The 16,801-nt window shown below is 47.3% G+C and overlaps 1 protein-coding gene across 1 annotated transcript in view; it reads left to right on the top strand.

The window, feature by feature from the left end:
- The window catches only part of CLOCK (clock circadian regulator), a 90,358-nt gene that overhangs the window by 47,910 nt on the left and 25,647 nt on the right, over nt 1–16,801 (top strand). The window contains exons 6-12 of the mRNA XM_038769294.1: nt 3,384–3,443; nt 5,274–5,422; nt 7,972–8,063; nt 10,361–10,450; nt 12,745–12,865; nt 15,566–15,679; nt 15,836–15,954. Coding sequence (XP_038625222.1) covers nt 3,384–3,443; nt 5,274–5,422; nt 7,972–8,063; nt 10,361–10,450; nt 12,745–12,865; nt 15,566–15,679; nt 15,836–15,954 — 745 coding nt within the window. The remainder of the gene's footprint in view (nt 1–3,383; nt 3,444–5,273; nt 5,423–7,971; nt 8,064–10,360; nt 10,451–12,744; nt 12,866–15,565; nt 15,680–15,835; nt 15,955–16,801) is intronic.

Genomic DNA, 16,801 nt, shown 5'->3' with positions numbered 1-16,801 from the left:
TGCGACAGGCCAGGCAGGAGAAGTTCTTGGTCTCAAGATGTGAGCCTACTGTTGGGTAGGGACTGTCTCTATATGTTGCCAACGTGTACTTCCCAAGCGCTTAGTACAGTGCTCCGCACACAGTAAGCGCTCAATAAATACGATTGATGATGATGACAAGGTTTTCTGCCCTGGCGTCTGTGGCCGGCAGCAGACGGGGCCGAGGATCACCTGGGAAATCTTGCAAGTAGCCGACGCCGTTTCCTCAATCGCTCAATAATATTTGAGCACTTCCCATGTGCAGAGCACTGTACTAAGCACTGGGGAGAGGACAGTACTGTTGTACTGTTGAAAGTACATGTACGGTACAGTACAACAGTGTGGGGCATTGCCCCACAGAATTTATGAACATATACGGAATTGCCTGGCTCGGTGGAAAGAGCCCGGGCTTTGGAGTCAGAGGTCATGAGTTCAAATCCCGACTCGGCCAATTGTCAGCCGTGTGACTTTGGGCAAGTCACTTCTCTGGGCCTCAGTTCCCTCATCTGGAAAATGGGGATTAAGACTGTGAGCCCCACGTGGGACAACCTGATCACCTTGTATCCCCCCCAGCGCTTAGAACAGTGATTCATTCATTCAGTCGTATTTATTGAGCGCTTACTGTGTGCAGAGCACTGTACTAAGCACTTGGGAGGTACAAGTTGGCAACATATAGAGAGGGTCCCTACCCAACAGCGGGCTCACGGTCTAGTGCTTTGCACCTGTATATATATATATATATATATATATATATATATATATATATATATATATATATATGTTTGTGTGTATTTATTACTCTATTTTATTTTGTTAATATGTTTTGTTTTCTGTCTCCCCCTTCTAGACTGTGAGCCCACTGTTGGGTAGGGACCGTCTCTATATGTTGCCAACTTGTACTTCCCAAGCGCTTAGTACAGTGCTCTGCACACAGTAAGTGCTCAATAAATACGATTGAATGAATGAAAGTAAGCGCTTAACAAATACCATCATTATTATTATTATTATTATATCAATGTCTGTCCCCCCCTTTAGACTGTTATCACCTCATGGGCAGTGAACATGACTACTAGACTGTACGCTTGTTGTGGGCAGGGAATGGGTCTGTTATATTGTACTCTCCCAAGCTCCCAGTGCATACAGTAAGCGCTCAATAAATACAAATGAATGAACGAATGAGTGAAGAATTCACAGTCACATTCCCTCCCTCCTAAGTGGTATTTGTTAAGTGCTTACTACGTGTTAAGTAGTTATAGTTATTCTATTTATTTTATTTTGTTAATATGTTTTGTTTTGTTCTCTGTCTCCCCCTTCTAGACTGTGAGCCCACTGTTGGGTAGGGACCGTCTCTATATGTTGCCGACTCGTACTTCCCAAGCGCTTAGTACAGTGCTCTGCCCACAGTAAGCGCTCAATAAATACGATTGGTTGATTGATTAAGGACTGGGGTAGATACAAGATAATCAGGTTGGACATAGTCTCTGTCTCCTATGGGGCTCAGAGTTTTAATCCTCATTTTTCAGATGAGGCAACCGAGGCCCAGAGAAGTGAAGTGACTTCCCCAACGTCGAACAGCAGGCACGTGGCCGAGCCGGGGTTAGAAGCCAAGTCCTTCTGACTCACGGGCCACAGTCAGGGCTCCAGAGGGCCTGAAAATGGGAAAAGAAGATCAAGCTGTGTTGGTGTTATGGAGCTTGATGCCCTGTCCAATTGCCAGGAAATAAAGAGAAATGCCCTGAAGTCCAATAGTCTATCCCATTGTAGTTTAATAAACTAAGTTGCCCGAATTCAGCTGATATGGGCTCAGAGAACTGTTCTCTGAAGGCAAAAACGCTCTGAAAACTGTGAACGGACTTTGCCGTAATCAACCAATCAGCGGTATTTATCAAGCGCTTTCCGTGTGCAGAGCCCTGGTCTAAGCGCTTGGGAAAGTATCGAATAATGGAGTTGGTAGACCCAGTCATGGTCCACAAGGAGCATAAAGGCTCCAGGGGAAGATAGACATTGAAATGGAATCAAATAAATAAATAAAAGGAATTGCAGATAGGGGAAATAGTGTATAAGGGTATTTACATAGGCGCTGTCGGGCTTGGGTGAGTTCAAAGTCTTTACATTTAGTGGGGTACTTAAACTAATATGATTTTACTCTCACTTATAATTATTTATTTATTCATTTGTTTACCTCATTTATTTACCTCGCTGATTTCCTACTACAACCCAGCTCATTCACTTCACTCCCACCAACCTAGTCCCTGTATCTAGATTTCATTTCTCTCGCCACCTTCCCCTTGCCCATGTTCTGCCTCTGGTCTGGAACTCCCTTTTCACTTCATACCAGTCAGAGAATCACTCTCCCCAATCAATCAATCAATCCATCGTATTTATTGAGCGCTTACTGTGTGCAGAGCACTGTGCTAAGCGCTTGGGAAGTACAAGTTGGCAACACAGGTGGCTCCCCACCTTCGAAACCTTCTTAAAATCCTATCTACTCCGAGGCTTTCCCTGAAAAAGCCCTCATTTCCCCCAGTCCCCCTCTTCCGCGTCACGCAACGTGGCCTAATGGAAAGAACCCAGGCCTCAGAGTCAGAGAACCTGCTACTTATTTGTAATAATAATAATAATAATGATGGCATTTATTAAGCGCTTACTATGTGCAAATCACTGTTCTAAGCGCTGGTTTGGTGTGTAACCTTGGACCGGTTCCTTCACTTCTCTGTGCCTCAGTTCCCTCATCTGTAAAACGGGGATAAGGCTGTGAGCCCCACATGGAACACGGACTGTGTGCAACCTGATTAGCCTGGATCTACCCGAGCGCTTAGTACAGTGACAGCTCTTGGCAAATACTCTTGGAAAAAAATCCTTGCACTTAGATTTGCCCCATATATGAACATATACGGAATTTATGTCAATGTCTGTCTCCCCCTCTAGACTGTTAGCTCCTTGTGGGCAGTGAACTTGACGACCAGCCTTGTTATACTGTACTCTCCCAAGCACTTAGTTCAGTGCTCTGCACAAAGTAAGTGCTTAATCAATTCAGTTGATTGATTATATTACTCATCCACATACCTGCCCATGTGGGACTGTGTAGAAAAGGTGCACTATGAACATAGCACAGTGTCTGTATTTTTTAAATTCACTCTACAAGAATACAAGCTAAGCAGTCAGTTCACTCTCTACAAGAATACAAGAAGTCAGTTAAAGGGTTTTAATTGGGGCAGCAAGATGATTTTGTCAAATTAAAATGCCCTATGTTTGATATGATGAGATAGCTCTGCACAGCCAAGAACATCCATGTACTGAGTAGATTATCGTGGGTGCACAGAGAGGACCTTATTGTGCTTTAATATTTCACTGCTCTCTTGCAGAGATGAAGGTAGTATTTTCGACGGGCTGGTGGAAGAAGATGACAAGGATAAAGCCAAAAGGTAGCTTTGTTTGACTTCAGTAATTGTGAATCAGTTGTATTTGCACACCCACTGTGTGCAGATCATCATCAATCGTATTTATTGAGCGCTTACTATGTGCAGAGCACTGGACTAAGCGCTTGGGAAGTACAAATTGGCAACACATAGAGACAGTCCCTACCCAACAGTGGGCTCACAGTCTAAAAGGGGTCCTTTTTCTAAGCTCTGTGGTTAGCCTCAGCAGCAACGAAAGACTCTTCCTCTGTCCTCAGAGAGCTTACAGTCTGAACGGCGAGTTAGGCGGATGCAAACAGTGGGAGCAGGAAGACGAATAGCAGAGTAATAGCACCGGTAGGATGAAGCAGCGTGGCTCATCGTCATCATCATCAGTCGTATTTATTGAGCGCTTACTGTGTGCAGAGCACTGTACTAAGCGCTTGGGAAGTACAAGTTGGCAGCATATCAGTGGAAAGAGCCCGGGCTTTGAAGTCAGTGGTCATGGGTTCAAATCCCGGCCCCGCCAGTTGCCAGCTGTGTGACTTTGGGCAAGTCACTTCACTTCTCTGTGCCTCAGTTACCTCATCTGTAAAATGGGGATTGACTGTGAGCCCCCCGTGGGACAACCTGATCATCTTGTAGCCTCCCCAGCGCTTAGAACAGTGCTTTGCACATAATGAGCGCTTAACAAATGCCATCATTATTATTATTATGAAATAGACAAGTAGCGTATGAAGGATCTACGTGCTAAGCCTTGGGCAAGCCATGTAACTTCTCTGTGCCTCGGTTTCCTTATCTCTAGAGTGAGAATTAAATTCCTGTTAGTAGTAGTTATAGTACTTATTAAGCCCTTACTGTGTGCAGAGCAATGTAGTAAATGCTGGGAAAGAGTACAACGGTGGGAATTCTCCCTCCCCATTCAACTGTGAACCCCATGTGGTGTCCGATTGGATTGTAATAATAATGATGGTATTTGTTAAGCGCTTACTACGTGCCAAGCAATTGTACCTACCAGTGCTTGGCACATAAGAAATACCACGCTTTTGATTACTAGGTAGAAGTGGAGGGGTGAGAGGCAATAAAGGCAGATTTAAAAACACAAAGAGAAAGATCCCTGGAATAATAATAATAATGATGATGGCATTTGTTAAGCGCTTACTATGTGCGAAGCACTGTTCTAAGCGCTGTGGGGGGTACAGGGTGATCAGGTTGTGCCATGTGGGGCCCACAGTCTTCATCCCCATTTTGCAGATGAGGTCACTGAGGCTCCGAGAAGTTAAGTGAACTTGCCCAAGGACACGCAGCAGACGTGTGGCAGAGCCGGGATTCGAACACATGACCTCTGACTCCAAAGCCCGTGCTCTTTCCACTGAGCCACGCTGCTTGAGAGACACCAGGAATAGGACACCCAGGGATATCTAAGGGGCACGTCTACCCCACCAGACTATAATCCCATTTTTAAACATTTTCTACAATGCACGCGTCTTAATAATTCAGACCGAAGCCCCCGTTGTCTGAATTAGTGAGGTTTTGCAGCTACCCATGGATCGGCCTCTTTCACGGACGCTGTTAGGGAATTAGCTCTAGAAGACGGTTGCGGATTTGGGCATCCTCGCTTTAACCCACTGACCGCCAAAGCCGTGTCCTCGGCCTGAACGGTTGGACCAGGGACGGCCCGAGTTGAGATCTCTGCCCCGTTAAAGTGCCCGGTGACGTGAACGGGCAAATATTTGCTTTTACTCGATTTGTGCCGCCAGAAGTCCCGCCAGTTCGGCCGAGAGCCAGCGCGGTGAGACGCTCCCCGTCTCCCCTCGCCGGCTGACGTGTTTCCCACCCCCCACTTCGTTTTCCCAGAGTGTCTAGAAACAAATCGGAAAAGAAGCGGAGAGATCAGTTCAACGTCCTTATCAAAGAACTGGGGTCCATGCTCCCGGGCAGCGCTCGCAAGATGGACAAGTCCACCGTTCTGCAAAAGACCATCGATTTCCTGCGGAAGCACAGAGGTGACTGTGGCGCGGGACCCGATGTTTTCCCTTTGAAAGCATCCTGGGGGTCCGCGTCCTTCTGTCTGGGGGGGCCTCTGGGTGCATCAGGGTGGGCTTCATTTGCTAAACCGTTTCTGGCCCTGCGAGGCGGGGGAGAAGACGAAGCGGTCTGGAAAATGCTTCCTCAGCTGCCCACGGTGGTGGGGAGTCTACCTCGGCAGGCTGCATTCCTGATTTCGTTCACTCTGCCCCTGAGCAAAAGTAAATTTTGTTTGAGGGTAATTAGCGGTGAGACACTGAGCCCGTAAGAGCCCAGGAAGAGAGAGGTTCGGGGAGAAAAACATTAGTCGAAATGGATTTTATACTAAAGAATGGAAGGTGATGAGTTGGTTGCATGCGGTGCCCCCCGACCTCGCTAATGCCAGCACAGTTCTGTTGTCAGAGGGATATGTATATATGTTTGTATGTATTTATTACTCTATTTATTTTCTTTGTACATATTTATTCTATTTATTTTATTTTGTTAATGTGTTTTGTTGTCCGTCTCCCCCTTCCAGACTGTGAGCCCACTGTTGGGTAGGGACTGTCTCTATATGTGGCCAACTTGTACTTCCCAAGTGCTTAGTACAGTGCTCTGCACACAGGAAGCGCTCAATAAGTACGATTGAATGAATGAATGGGGTGGCTCTGGTGGCCGCAGTTCGGATGGTCCGGCCCCAAGCTCGGGCGGTGGGCCCTGGGCCCCTGACTATTCATTCTACTTCTCTGGTATTCAGCCCTCCGCCCCTCCACGGTCTGTGTGACGCTATAATAATAATAATAATGATGGCATTTGTTAAGCGCTTACCATGTGCAAAGCACTGTTCTAAGCGCTGGGGGGGATACAAGGTGATTAGGTTGTCCCACGTGGGGCTCGCAGTCTTAATCCCCATTTTACAGATGAGGTCACTGAGGCTCGGGGAAGTTAAGTGACTTGCCCAAGGTTACGCAACAGACAGGTGGTGGAGCCGGGATTCGAACCCCTGACCTCCGACTCCAAAGCCCGGGCTCTTAGGAGAGTAAAGCCAACCTGCAAAATACCCCCTGAACCAAAAGGCTCATTAGAACCAGCTGAAGGGAAATCCGGATGGTTGGTTTCTCTGGACAAGGTGTTTTAGGTACTTCCCAAGCGCTTAGTACAGTGCTCTGCACATAGTAAGCGCTCAATAAATACGATTGATTGATTGATTGATTGATTTCAGGGCAGGGCCGGTGTTAATTCTGAAAATGAGGGTTGGGCTTGGGGATTCCTGTGCCTTGCTTTTCTAAAAACACGCTTGCCACCCTGGGGGATGCGTGCGTGAATTAAAAGTGGGATTCCTCCAAAGAGCAGCTTCCGTTAGTAGTAATAGTCTGTATTACTACTACTACTACTACTAATAATAATAATTTTGGTATTTGTTAAGCGCTTACTATGTGCAAAGCACTGTTCTGAGCGCTGGGGAGGATACAAAGGTTGTCCCAGGTGGGGCTCACAATCTTAATCCCCGTTTTCCAGATGAGGGAACTGAGGCCCAGAGAAGTGAAGGGACTTGCCCAAAGCCACACAGTGGACAAGCGGCAGAGCTGGGATTCGAACCCATGACCACTGAGAAGCAGCGTGGCTCAGTGGAAAGAGCCCGGGCTTTGGAGTCAGAGGTCGCGGGTTCAAATCCCGGCCCCGCCAATTGTCAGCCGTGTGACTTTGGGCAAGTCTCCTAACTTCTCTGTGCCTCAGTTGCCTCATCTGTAAAATGGGGATGAAGACTGTGAGCCCCCATGGGGCAACCTGATCACCTTGTAACCTCCCCAGCGCTTAGTGGCTCAGTGGCAAGCGCCCGGGCTTTGGAGTCAGAGGTCACGGGTTCGAACCCCGGCTCTGCCAGTTGACAGCTGCGTGACTTTAGACGAGTCACTTCACTTCTCTGGGCCTCGGTTCCCTCATCTGTAAAATGGGGATTAAGACTGGGAGCCCCCTGTGGGACAACCTGATCACCTTGTAACCTCCCCAGCGCTTAGAACGGTGCTTTGCACATAGTAAGCACTTAATAAATGCCATTATCATCATCATCATCATTAGAACAGGGCTTTGCACATAGTAAGCGCTTAATAAATGCCATCATCATTATTATTATTATTATTATTGTTAATTGCTTACGGTACGAAGAACACTGCTGGGAGGGAATGCAGAGGTGGAAGCCGTTAGTTCTGATTGGCACTAGAATTCCCATTCTTCCCAGTCTGCTTGTATGGATCCAAAGGTCGTCTCTTCCTTACAAACCTATCAGGCTGGTCTCATCCACTCCCAACCGAGCAAACCCGATGGATGTGATGAGCTCCTTTTCATGAATGGCACTGCCTGGGCACGGTGGGCACAGTCGTTAAAGAATGAAAAGTTTGGTGAAGCCGGTTTTTGACCCTTTAATTGCAAAATTAACGCCCTGTTTCCCACCACGGTACTAGGGAATTTCGGGGACATCGAACTACTGTTCTCACTAGCGTTTATCCTGGAAGCGAAGGGTTGACGGGTCCCGCTGTTGTGTTTTCAGAAATCACCGCACAGTCAGATGCCAGTGAAATCCGACAGGACTGGAAGCCTACATTCCTTAGTAATGAAGAGTTTACGCAGTTAATGTTGGAGGTACATTGTGGTCCGTCTCTGGGAAAATGGCCTTATCCTCAAAAGGGGAACGGAGGGAAAAACGACGGGATCGATCTTAATTAGCAACCGTAAGGTCACGGGAGCCCGGTTGATTCCCCTGAAACGAGTTGGTTGCATGCTGTGCCCCCCGACCTCGCTGATGCCAGCATAATGCTGTTGTCAGAGGGATATGTATATATGTTTGTATGTATTTATTACTCTATTTTATTTGTACATATTTATTCTATTTATTTTATTTTGTTAATATGTTTTGTTGTCTGTCTCCCCCTTCTAGACTGTGAGCCCACTGTTGGGTAGGGACCGTCTCTATAGGTGGCCAACTTGTACTTCCCAAGCGCTTAGTTCAGTGCCCTGCACACAGTAAGCGCTCGATAAATACGATTGAATGAATGAATGGGGTGGCTCTGGTGGCCGCAGTTCGGATGGTCCGGCCCCAAGCTCGGGCGGTGGGCCCTGGGCCCCTGACTATTCATTCTACCTCTCTGGTATTCAGCCCTCCGCCCCTCCACGGTCTGTGTGACGCTATAATAATAATAATAATGATGGTATTTGTTAAGCGCTTACTATGGGCACTGTTCTAAGCGCTGGGGGGATACAAGGTGATCAGGTTGTCCCACGCGGGGCTCACAATCTTAATCCCCATTTTCCAGATGAGGGAACTGAATCCCAGAGAAGTGAAGTGACTTGCCCAGAGTCACACAGCTGACAATTGACGGAGTCGGAATTTGAACCCACGACCTCTGACTCCAAAGCCCGGGCTCTTGCCACTGAGCCACGCTGCTTCTGCGTGCTATGTGCGCAGGCAAAATAACATTGTCACCGTGTGCGATTTTTTTGCGAGGGGGCATCTCTCAACCGCCCCCCCGAAACCGCCGGAAACCCTTAGAAACATTTAATCCGGAAGTTGATGGAGGTTCCGAGAAGAGAGGGGAAGTTTACAGCCCCGACAGCGGGGTCCAGCACCAGACGACACAGGGGAGCAGAACTGGACTACCGCAGTTAGTAGCTAACACTACCACAGTTAGCCCCTCTGAGAAGCAGTGTGGTCCAGTGGAAAGAGCCCGGGCTTTGGAGTCGGAGGTCGTGGGTTCAAGTCACGGCTCCGCCAAATGTCAGCTGTGTGACTCTGGACTTCATCACCATCATCGTCAATCGTATTTATTGAGCGCTTACTGTGTGCAGAGCGCTTGGGAAGTCCAAGTTGGCAACATCTAGAGACAGTCCCTACCCAACAGTGGGCTCACGGTCTGAAAGGGGGAGACAGAGAACAAAACCAAACATATTAACAAAGTAAAATGAATAGAATAGATATGTACAAGTAAAATAAATAGAGTAATAAATATGTACAAACATATATACGGGTGCTGTGGGGAAGGGAAGGAGGTAAGATGGGGGATGAGGGGGAGAGGAAGGAAGGGGCTGAGTGTGGGAAGGCCTCCTGGAGGAGGTGAGCTCTCAGTAGGGCCTTGAAGGGAGGAAGAGAGCGAGCTTGGTGGATGGGCAGAGGGATTGGGGGCATTCCGGGCCCGGGGGATGACGTGGGCCGGGGGTCGACGGCGGGACAGGCGAGAACGAGGTACGGGGAAGAGATTAGCGGCGGAGGAGCGGAGGGTGCGGGCTGGGCTGGAGAAGGAGAGAAGGGAGGTGAGGTAGGAGGGGGCCAGGGGATGGATGGACAGCCTTGAAGCCCAGGGTGAGGAGTCTCTGCCTGATGCGCAGATTGATTGGTAGCCACCGGAGATTTTTGAGGAGGGGAGTGACATGCCCAGAGCGTTTCTGGACAAAGACAATCCGGGCAGCAGCGTGAAGTATGGATTGAAGTGGGGAGAGACACGAGGATGGGAGATCAGAGAGAAGGCTGATGCAGTAGTCCAGCTTATGTGTAGTTTCCAGTCCCTTAGACGGTGGAAAGAAGAATCTGAAAATGGAAACGTGATCTTTGGGACCACTGATTAATGGTCAGGGATCTACACGTGCTTACGACTGTATTTACAGTAATGAAACTAAAAGGCAAAGTCATAGCGGGAGTGGGGAAGGATTTTCTCTCGCACTGTACACACACTCAGTAAAAATTATTTTAAATGAGAGGAAGAGAGGTGTTAACAGCCCTAGACATTAGCTGTAATTAGAGGGAGTTCTAATATTCTGATATTAGAGGAAGTTTTAGTGTGGCAATAAAGGGACCTTGTCCTTCATCTGGAGAAGAATATAGGTTTTGATTTGTCATGTCCTGTTTTTTTCTCTTTCGTTTAACTGCCCATTATGTTTAATTTCAGGCTCTTGATGGTTTTTTTTTAGCAATCATGACAGATGGAAGTATAATATACGTGTCTGAAAACATAACTTCATTACTTGAACATTTGCCAGTAAGTACAAAAAAAACCCCATCCTCTAAGAAATCGGGCCAGGTTTTCCGATGGACTGCACTGCTAGAACCCAGCAGAAAATAAAATGCGGTATTGATTGGGAAAAGTTCTCAAGAAATTGAGGAGGGTAAATCAGGCTCCACAGGTAAAAGAATGGAAATTCAGAGTGCATCTAATTTATAGTGTTACCTTATTTAAGCCGTGGAATCACCCAGAGTCTTTTGCCTCAATTTGGACAATGACAATAAGAAGACCAGTCAAAATAAGAACTGGATAAAAATCATGCTAAAGCTCTCTGCAGGCCTAAGGGGCGGCAGAATGGACTGGGACTACTGTTTGAAGTTGTGGACAGGGAACGTGTCCGCCGATTCTGTTGTATTTTACTCTCCCAAGCGCTTAGTACAGTGCTCAGCACACAGTAAGCGCTCAATAAATGCAACTGATGGATAGTAATATTAATTAAGCCCAACGTTCTCAGTGATTCTAGACTGTGAGCCCACTCTTCTAGACTGTGAGCCCACTGTTGGGTCTCTATATGTTGCCAACTTGGACTTCCCAAGCGCTTAGTACAGTGCCCTGCACACAGTAAGCGCTCAATAAATACGATTGAATGAATGCTTATTTTCTGGGAGGGAGTTAAGTTGCCGTGAACTGCAGCACCTCCTTGTGGACTGAAAGAGTTAATGCGCCTTCCATCATCATCATCATTATCATCAATCGTATTTATTGAGCGCTTCCTGTGTGCAGAGCACTGTACTAAGCGCTTGGGAAGTACAAGATGACAACATATAGAGACAGTCCCTACCCGACAGTGGGCTCACAGTCTTCCAAAGTGCCTAACTTAGTGCCTGGTATAATAATAATAATAATAATATTAATAAGGATTGTGGTATTTAAGTGCTTTCTGTGTGCCAGGCACTGTATTAAGTGCTGGGTCGGATACAACAAATCGGATTGGACACAGTCCGTGTCCCTCACAGGGCTCCCAGTCTCAATCGCCGTTTTACCTCCGAGGTAACCGAGGCACAGAGAAGTGAAGTGGCTTGCCCGAGGCCACACAGCAGACAGGTGGCAGAGCTGGGATTAGAACTCATGACCTTCTGATTCCCAGGCCCGTTCTCTATCCGCTACGCCAAGACTTTTTTTTTTTTCTTAAACCCGGTGGCAAATTTCTTTCCATGTGTTATTCTCCAGTTCGTAGTTACTCGACAGATCTTAGTTAGTTTGACTGAAACCATTTGAGGGCAACAGATGGAAAAGTCTGTTGGGAAGCAAAGGCCGTGGGGTAAAACTTGGGGAGCCACCTGGGACGAGGCCCGGGAGAGAGATGGGGAGTCAAGTTCGAGGACACACATCCCCTAGGCTGACAGCCCCGTATCCCCTTCCCCAAAGGGGGACACGGGGGCTCAACATCCGCTCCTCCGAGTCAATCAATCAGTCGTAATTTTTGAGCAATTACTGTGTGCAGAGCCTTGAGCCCGATCGGCTTTTGAATAAATAGCACGATACCACCTCTTCCGGAGGTGGTGTTTTTGTTCTCGGGGACCTCGAGTGAAGGGGCTGGAGGATGGGTGGTTCTAAGGTACCACGGCGTTTTCCCCCCACAAATTCCTCTGTCATTGTTAAGACCGCCTGCGTCCTTGCCGCTCATTGTTATTTTTCTGAATCCTAAACCGTAAAAGGGGCAAACACCCAAAGTGCCGTTCAGTACAGCACAAAAAGGCCGACTCAGAGCTGGGTAGGAGAGCGACAGCACGACTTGTCCTTTGCCTCGTGCAGGCTCCCGTCTGTTTCCTCTGCTCTGAGTCCCCCGTGGCCAACTTGTGGATAATAAATAACAGTAATGATAATAATCAGTGGTATTTTTCTAAGCCCTTCCTCTGTGGCAAGCTCTGGGGTAGATGCAAGGAAACAGCCAACACATAGTCCCTGTGTCAGGATCCTGTCACCATCTAAAGGGAAGGGAAAATTGGTATTTCGTCCCCCTTGTACAGAGGAAGAAACTGAGACCCAGAGAAGTTGTGACTTGCCCAAGGCCACACAGCAGGCAAGGGGCAGAGACGGGATTAGAACCCAGGGCCTCTGACTGTCAAACCTGGGCTCCTTCCACCAAGCCACGCTGACGGTGCTCAACCAGAGCAGACTCAATGTTGTAGGAACAGTGTTTCCTAATTTTTCCATCATGTTCTATCCAAATTGCTTAGTGAAAACCGTGGTAAAGCAAAATGACTGTACAAAACTTGGGAATATTTCTAAATGCCTAAACCTATCTCACAACCTTTTTTCTTTTTCAGTCTGATCTTGTGGATCAGAGTATATTTAATTTCATCCCAGAGGGGGAACATGCAGCAGTTTATAAAACATTGTCAACTCATCTGTTGGAAAGTGATTCATTGGCCCCAGAATATTTAAAATGTAAGTGACCGGTCTTCTATTGTTCATTCATTCATTCATTCAGTCGTATTTATTCATTCATTCAGTCGTATTTATTCATTCATTCATTCAGTTGTATTTATTGAGCGCTTACTGTGTGCAGAGCACTGTACTAAGCGCTTGGGAAGTCCAAGTTGGCAACATATAGAGACGGTCCCTACCCAACAGCGGGCTCACAGTCTAGAAGAGTGAGCCCGCTGTTGTTGTGACCTAGGGAGAAAAATGTGTTCTGTTTTTACAGAAGAGTTAAATTCAGGACAAGCGTAAAGGTCTATTTTATAACAGTAATCGTGGTGTTGGTTAGGTGCTTTCTAGGTGCCAAGCTCTGTACTAAATGCCGAGGTAGGTGCAAGATCATCAGGTCCCACCATGAGACTCACAGTCGAAGTAGGAGAGAGAAGAGGTTCCAAATCCCCATTTTGCAGATGAGGGAACTGGGGCCCAGAGAAGTGAAGGGACTTGCCCAGGGTCACACAGGAGACAAGTGGCCGAGGCGGGATTAGAACTCAGGCCCTCCAGCTCCCAGACCTGTGCTGTATATCCACCGGGCCGCACTGCTTTACAGTTAAGAACGGTAGCAGCAGCGAATGAACACCGCAAGCCCCCGCAAAGAGGCTCCGTCTTCCTCTGTGGGTCTCCCATCTCATCATCATCATCATCATCAATCGTATTTATTGAGCGCTTACTGTGTGCAGAGCACTGTACTAAGCGCTTGGGAAGTATAAATTGGCAACATATAGAGACAGTCCCTACCCAACAGTGGGCTCACAGTCTAAAAGGGGGAGACAAAGAACAAGACCAAACATATTAACAAAATAAGATAAATAGAATAGATATGTACAAGTAAAATAAATAAATAGAGTAATCAATATGTACAAACATATATACAGGTGCTGTGGGGAAGGGAAGGAGGTTAAATGGGGGGGATCATCAATTGTATTTATTGAGCGCTTACTATGTGCAGAGCACCGGACTAAGCGCTTGGGAAGGACAAGTTGGCAACATATAGAGACGGTCCCTACCCAGCAGTGGGCTTACAGTCTAAAATCCCCTTCGCGATTGGCGTTCTCTCTGCCAGGGTGAAGCCGCGGGCAGTCGGCCGGGTGGGGCTGTACCAACCGTGCCCGAGTGGGAATGGAGCTGGGGTTCATCCTCCTCGAGACCCACCTCTGCCCAGAGGCTGGGAGGGGGCAATAATCCGCCGGGACGGTGGTGTTACATCACCACCAGAGCCGGTGACACCTAGACGAGAGCTGGGGCGGGGGGAATCCAGCCCCGTATGGATGGTCTCCCTCCCTCGGGTCAGCTACGGATGCCCCCACCTGCCACCGTCTAAAGCCCTTTTTAGGGCGGGTAGCGACGAAGTCCCGGAGGACTGGCATTTCGGGAAAAGAATTTGGGCGGCTTTGGTTGGGATGATCAGGTCCGTCTGTGGAAAGCGAAATGGATCGCTCCCCTCGGAATCTGCTCTGGGGCACCGGTACTTCCCAAGCGCTTCGTACAGTGCTCCGCACACAGTAAGCGCTCAATAAATACGATTGAATGAATGAACGTGGGACAGTTTTCAGCTTGGACAAGCCGAGCTCGGCGTTGTAACGTGAAATGCCGCTGGACGAAACGAAATGGTTGTATTTTCCACCGCCCTTTTAAAACGCTCCCTCCGGGATTAACGTGAAAGCGCACCGAGGGAATGTAAAATTAATCACCGCGACCCGAGTTTGGTACACGCAGGGCCCGGAACGCGCTTATCAGTTGGGATCATCATCAGTCGTATTTATTGAGCACTTACTGTGTGCAGAGCACTGTACTAAGCGCTTGGGAAGTACAAGTCGGCAACATATAGAGACAGTCCCTCCCCAACAGTGGGCTCTCACAGTCTAAAAGGGGGGGACAAAGAACAAAACCAAACATACTAACAAAATAAAATAAATAGAAGAAATATGCACAAGCAAAATAAATAAATAAATAAATGTATGGCGGCGAAAATGACGGCGGGAAAACCGACAGAAAAGCACCACCCCAAGCGGTCCATTACTTGAAAATCCTAGGAAAAATTAGTTGGGTCCTTTTAAAATTAGGTCTCATTTAAAACTGCATTATAGTCAGTTTTTTTTTTTTTTAACTGTGCGTTTTTAATGGAAAAGCGATTTGGTCTCTCTTGATGAAACTATTTCATCAAGATGAAACTTGATGAAACTCTATTTTATTTTGTTAGTGTGTTTGGTTTTGTCTCCCCCTTTTAGACTGTGAGCCCACTGTTGGGTAGGGACTGTCTCTATATGTTGCCAATTTGTACTTCCCAAGTGCTTAGTACAGTGTTCTGCACACAGTAAGCGCTCAATAAATACGATTGATGATGATGATGATGATGACTGTCTCTATATGTTGCCAATTTGTACTTCCCAAGCGCTTAGTACAGTGCTCTGCACACAGTAAGTGCTCAATAAATACGATTGATGATGATGATGACTGTCTCTATATGTTGCCAATTTGTACTTCCCAAGCGCTTAGTACAGTGCCCTGCACACAGTAAGCGCTCAATAAATACGATTGATGATGATGATGATGATGAAACAACTTGGTAAGAACGTGACACATTTAAGTGTCCCTTGAATGAGAGTGTTTTCTAATTGCGTGGGCAGCTCCATCACGTAAATAAATAGGATTTTTGTTTCATTTCAGCCAAAAACCAGCTAGAATTCTGTTGCCACATTCTGCGAGGGACAATAGACCCTAAAGAGCCATCTACATACGAATACGTAAAGTTCATAGGAAACTTCAAGTCCCTGAACAGTGGTACGTTGATTTGCGACTGCAGATTGCTGCTTTATCAGGGTCGTCTTTATTTTTATGCTCAGAATTGTCCCCTGAACCTGTGTTGCTAAGCAACAGCCAAGGGAGAGACGGTAACGAGGTTAACTGTGGTGTTCTGGATTTGTTCCTCGCACGCAGTGTCCAGCTCAACGCACAACGGTTTCGAAGGCACCGTACAGCGGTCCCACAGACCTCCGTACGAAGACAGAGTGTGTTTCGTGGCAACCGTTCGGTTAGCTACCCCTCAGTTCATTAAGGTAAATTTGGGATTCTCCCCCCGCGCTCCCGACCTCCGGTAGATTTCGGTCTTCCGCCTCGAAAGGGCCACGTTTCCTTTGGTTTTTCCAGAATGCCAGGCTTCTCACGGTCCCTTGCGGTCCGTATGGCTGGTGGACCATTAGTGCACGATAGTGCGCGGCGGGGAGGAAGGCCTTTAAATCGTTTATTTGCTTAAATAAATCATTTATAAATCATAAATATTATGATTTAAATCATAAATATTTATAAATCATAAATCATTTATTTAAATTTATTTATTTATATCCCGGGGGGAGAGGGGCGGGCTGTGCATCAGTGGTTCTCAGGTGCCTCCCTCCCCAACCCCCGGGTCCATTCCATCATCTCCGGCCCGTTGCCAACCCAAAAAGGAGGGCAAGACACCCCCAAACACACACAAACACGAGGAGCAGGAGCTAGCAACAGCACTTTTATTTGCCCAGGAGAGGCGGAGGGGTAAGGGGATGGGAAGACGGGTGGCTTAGGGTTAAGGGAGGAAAAAAGGAGCAGGGCATCCACCCCATGCCTCTCGCCTCTCTCTATAGAGACAGTCCCTACCCAACAGTGGGCTCACAGTCGAAAAGGGGGAGACAGAGAACAAAACCAAACATCCTAACAAAATAAAATAGATAGAATAGATATGTACAAGTAAAATAAATAAATAGAGTAATAAATATGTACAAACATATATACATATAGGCAGCTTCACCCCATGCTCGTTCAATTGCATTTATTGAGCGCTTACTGTGTGCAGAGCACTGTACTAAGCTCTTGGAAAGTACAAGTCGGCAACATACAGAGACAGTCCCTACCCAACAGCGGGCTCAC

Source organism: Tachyglossus aculeatus, chromosome X5 (genome assembly GCF_015852505.1).
Source record: "Tachyglossus aculeatus isolate mTacAcu1 chromosome X5, mTacAcu1.pri, whole genome shotgun sequence".
Lineage (NCBI taxonomy): Eukaryota > Metazoa > Chordata > Mammalia > Monotremata > Tachyglossidae > Tachyglossus > Tachyglossus aculeatus.
The sequence above is the reverse complement of the archived record's forward strand: the minus strand, read 5'-3'. Positions and strand labels throughout refer to the sequence as shown.